Source organism: Jaculus jaculus, chromosome 6 (assembly GCF_020740685.1).
Source record: "Jaculus jaculus isolate mJacJac1 chromosome 6, mJacJac1.mat.Y.cur, whole genome shotgun sequence".
Taxonomy (NCBI): Eukaryota; Metazoa; Chordata; class Mammalia; order Rodentia; family Dipodidae; genus Jaculus; species Jaculus jaculus.
Window position 1 is genome coordinate 90,601,583 of NC_059107.1, and position 4,056 is coordinate 90,605,638.

The 4,056-nt window shown below is 47.9% G+C and overlaps 1 protein-coding gene across 1 annotated transcript; it reads left to right on the plus strand.

Moving 5' to 3' along the window:
• The first annotated feature begins 2,690 nt into the window (after nt 1-2,690).
• LOC101597059 (testis-specific H1 histone) lies at nt 2,691-3,691 on the plus strand. Its single transcript, XM_004668517.2, has one exon. It carries the CDS (start codon nt 2,691-2,693, stop codon nt 3,537-3,539), a length of 849 nt encoding a protein of 282 aa, XP_004668574.2. The 3' UTR covers nt 3,540-3,691.
• The last annotated feature ends 365 nt before the right edge of the window (nt 3,692-4,056 follow it).

Here is a 4,056-nt window from a genome sequence, read left to right on the forward strand (position 1 = left end):
ATGTACTACATAGACCTATCACCAGTCAAGCTCCTGAAGACTAAGTGACTTGCTGTGGCATAGTGGTACCGTACATGGAAGAAAATAATCAAACACCTTTATCATCCCCCTCTAAAGCTCAGAGAATATTGTAGAAGTAGGGGGCAGAAAGAATATAATGGCCAGAGAGCAATTTCTTCTGAATTAAAACATTCTATCCTGGAGGGAAGATGATCAGGAAGTTCCAAATTTAAATACAGGCTCATTAAAATAAGACTCAGGAAATTCTGAATTGCCATAGTCCATCCTGGAGGAAGGCTCATTAAGACTCAGAAAGTAGCAGGGTTAGGAAGATGGCTCAATGGTTAAAGACGTTTGCTTGCAAGACTGCCAGCCCAAGTTGAAATCCCCAGTAATCACCTAGGACAGAAAGTGGTACATGTGAATTGTCACCTATGCTAAAGCGGGATTTTCAATGATGCAGCCACCTTTGAGTGGTTCATGTTCCTGTAATCCCTCACCCATAGTCCTGCAAGTAACTCCAATAAGCTCACTGGTTCACTAAAATAGACTTGGTTGGTATTGTTTCTTCGGTCTGTCACCAGTGTAGTGGAGATTTTAGTCAAACTAAGTCCCTCTTCCTGTTCTGTGCTGAGCAGTATTTACAAACCCTTTCAGTCTAAAATAAAAATTTAAAGAAAACTCTACTCTTATCAGGCTTTGACACAGATGGGCCATGCCTGAGTCAGCTATCTTATAAAACTAGACCATGAGTAAACAACTCTGAACAAACAGCTTTTTTTTCTATATTTGTACTTTCTTATCACTGATTTACTACTAAGGAATTTTATTTGTGCCCCAAAATCATGTAACCTTAGAAAGTTGTAACATACCCACACTGCAAAGAATTCAAGGTGATGTCAGACTCCTGCTATACTGTCTATGAAACTCCGAGCTGTGGGCTGGAGAGATGGCTTAGCGGCTAAGCTGCTTGCCTGTGAAGCCTAAGGACCCTGGTTCGAGGCTCGGTTCCCCAGGTCCCACTTTAGCCAGATGCACAAGGGGGCGCATGCGTCTGGAGTTCCTTTGCAGAGGCTGGAAGCCCTGGCGCGCCCATTCTCTCTCTCTCCCTCTATCTGTCTTTCTCTCTGTGTCTGTCACTCTCAAATAACTTAAAAAAAAAAAAACAAAACTCCGAGCTATCAGAGCTCAGCACACAGGCTTTGCAAATTATTCCCGAGTCCATGTGTACATAAATAAATTTTCTGATTCTCCACTCTTATCTCTGGTGCTGGCTCTGTGACTCAGTTTTCCATAATACTGGTGCCCTAGACATTAATTCACATCTCCCCAGGAAAAGTTAAACCAACAAAAGGGGGTAAAATCACTTTTATAACAAGATCACTCTTATAACCTATTCCTGCAGTAATGAATTTAATCCATTTGTAAAGACATAACCAAATAAAGAGGCAATCTCAGGAAGTGAATGATCCAATCATTAAATAGTAAAGTATATTATGTTAGAACATAAGTTTCCAGAAAATTTGTTGGAGTTTCAGGGAAGAGTGATCAGAGAGAGGGTTGTTTCAAAACACATGACATGAAAGAGGGAATCAGGACAAGGCTATAATCATATCCAGATTTATTCAAGGTAAACTAATTAAGGACGTTAAAAACCCTATCAAAAATACCAATTTGGTTACTTTCCTATCATTTAAACAGCCTATGTAGATCTGGCCTATATTGATTTACAAGTAACTAAGATTTCATTTGGTTTATAAAACTATTTGGGGTTTGTAAAAGTGATAGTTATTGGTCAAAAGCACTACTACTTCATATAGAAGTTTCCAAAGAAAACATGAGGTCACTGTCTCAAATAATTTTTTTCATATTATTTGGTAGTGATATTCTACAAATTGTTTCGTTGTGGATAATGTATACTGAACAGTCAAAGAAAGATGGTCTACTAGACCAATGAATGGAATAGAAATTTTCTGTCACTGAGTTGTTCTGTATTCAGACATCTTGTCTGGTACTTTTGGGTAGTGTGAATACCAGCTGTGGACTATTCAGAGAACAGCCAATGAGTGATTTCAAAATGATTCCTGATCAGAGCCTGGTGAGTGGGTTGGAGTTAGCTATATGAATGTTCAGATCTCTGGAATGGAGACCACAATATGTGAATAATGAGGTTGGAAACAGCTCACATGGACTGTATACCTGTACACTATGAGGTGTCTTTGTCCTTAATCATTTACTATTGAAGATACTATACTGGAGACAAATGAAAACTAACGTCTCTGTCCATGGCTATTTTACAATAGCTTAACAGAATTTTCCTGCTCTTAGCGTGTTTTGTGAATTCAGACTTACCCGGGCAAATGGTATCCTGGCTATGGAAAAGGGCAATGCACTTTGGTTATGGAACTCGGGGTCATCAAATATAAACTGGCCACAACCCTGTGGGTTATATAGATTGTTGGTGATGAACAGGCACCAGAGATTTGGACTGGTTGAGACCTAGAAGAAAGTGGGGCCTGGTTGACTGAAGTAAGAACCCCAAGCGGGGTGTGTCCTCCTCCTAGGACACGAAAATCTGGGCCTGCCCCGCCCCCTTTGTGACGTGACCCCGGCATCCTCAGCCGAGGTCATAGCTCCCCGACTGTGGCCAGTTCAAAGCCAGTGGCCCCGCGGAGGGGGGCAGCAGGGCCATGGCTGCGACCGAGCCCAGTGGCGGATCCCAAAGCGCTGAACTGAAAACCCAGCCGGCGGCGGGGAGCGTCCCCGCGGTCCCCCTTCCCCTTCGGCGGGGCTCGCGCTCCGTGCTCAAGGTGTCGCAGCTGCTGCTCGGCGCCATCGCGGCGCACGGGCGGCCCACGCTGGCGGCGCTGCGCAAGCAGCTGGGCAGCGCGGGCTACGAGGTGCGCCGGAGGCCGGCGCGCCGCGCGGGAGAGGCCGCCCAGCCCGAGGTCAAGGGCACGCTGCTGCGGGTCACCGGGAGCGACGCCGCGGGCTACTTCAGGATCTGGAAGGTCCCGAAGCCCAAGAGAAAGCCCGGGCGGCCCCGGCTCGGTCAGAGCTGCCGCTCCTGGGGCCGCACGCCGCCCAGACCCCGGAGACCACGCAGGCGCCGCTCCAAGCGCAAGGCGGCCAAGAAGGCCAGGGAAACCTGGCGACGCAAAGCCCGGGCTCTGGAGAAGGCCAAGAGGGCCAGGTTAAAGGCCAAGGACCTGGCGCGTGCCAGGGCCGGCGCGGGAGCCAGGGCCAGGGTGATGGGCCAGGAAAGAGGACAGGCCTCCAGTGACAGGCCTCGCGCACAAAGGTCGCCAAAGGAGAGGAGGCCGAGCTCCAAGCGCGGGGAAGGGAAGAGGCCGGAGCCAGAGAGATCGGTAAAGCGAACTATCCAGAGCCCAAAGGTCGTTAATGCGGAGTGCACTTCCGGTGGACCAAAGAAGGCGCGCACTAAGACACCCACCAAAGCTGATGCCCCCAGGGATGCCCTCCCGAGTCCATCGGGCGTCCTTGCCGGTCCATCCGGACAGTTATGTCTTCCCCCATAGGCTCCAAGAGAGCAGCTCTCACTCTCATTGAAGCTGTTTACAAGACCTCTCTGCGTGTTTCCTCTTAGCCACCCTTGGAAGGGCAAAGGTGGGGTGTTGAGGTGAGGCCTGTAGCAGCGCCGTGGGAGGTGAAGGGAGCCAAAAGACTTGATTTGTGCTTTTGTTTGTTTGTAGGGTCTTTGTCTAGTCCAGGCTGACCTGGAATTCACTAGGTAGTCTCAGGGTGGCCTTGAACCCAACTGCGATCCTCCTACCTCTGCCTCTTGAGTTCTGGGATTAAAGGTGTGTGTCACCATGCCCGGCCCCAAAAGACTTGAGATCGTGTTCCTTTTGCAGGAACCAAGTAGTGCCTTTCAGAAAGAATGAAAACAAGTTGAGGGAAACTACGAGCTTAAGAGAGCTAGACAATAAGTCACAGTGATTAGCAAATCTTAAAAATCCAAGTTTTGGAGACGAGGGCAAGAGAAAGGTAGACGACCTTTGAGTGTCTCAGTAATTCAAACTATCTTTACCTGAA

Bases quoted from the DNA above. Each gene is read 5' to 3' on its own strand.
- LOC101597059 (XM_004668517.2), top strand. From the start codon at position 2,691: ATGGCTGCGACCGAGCCCAGTGGCGGATCCCAAAGCGCTGAACTGAAA.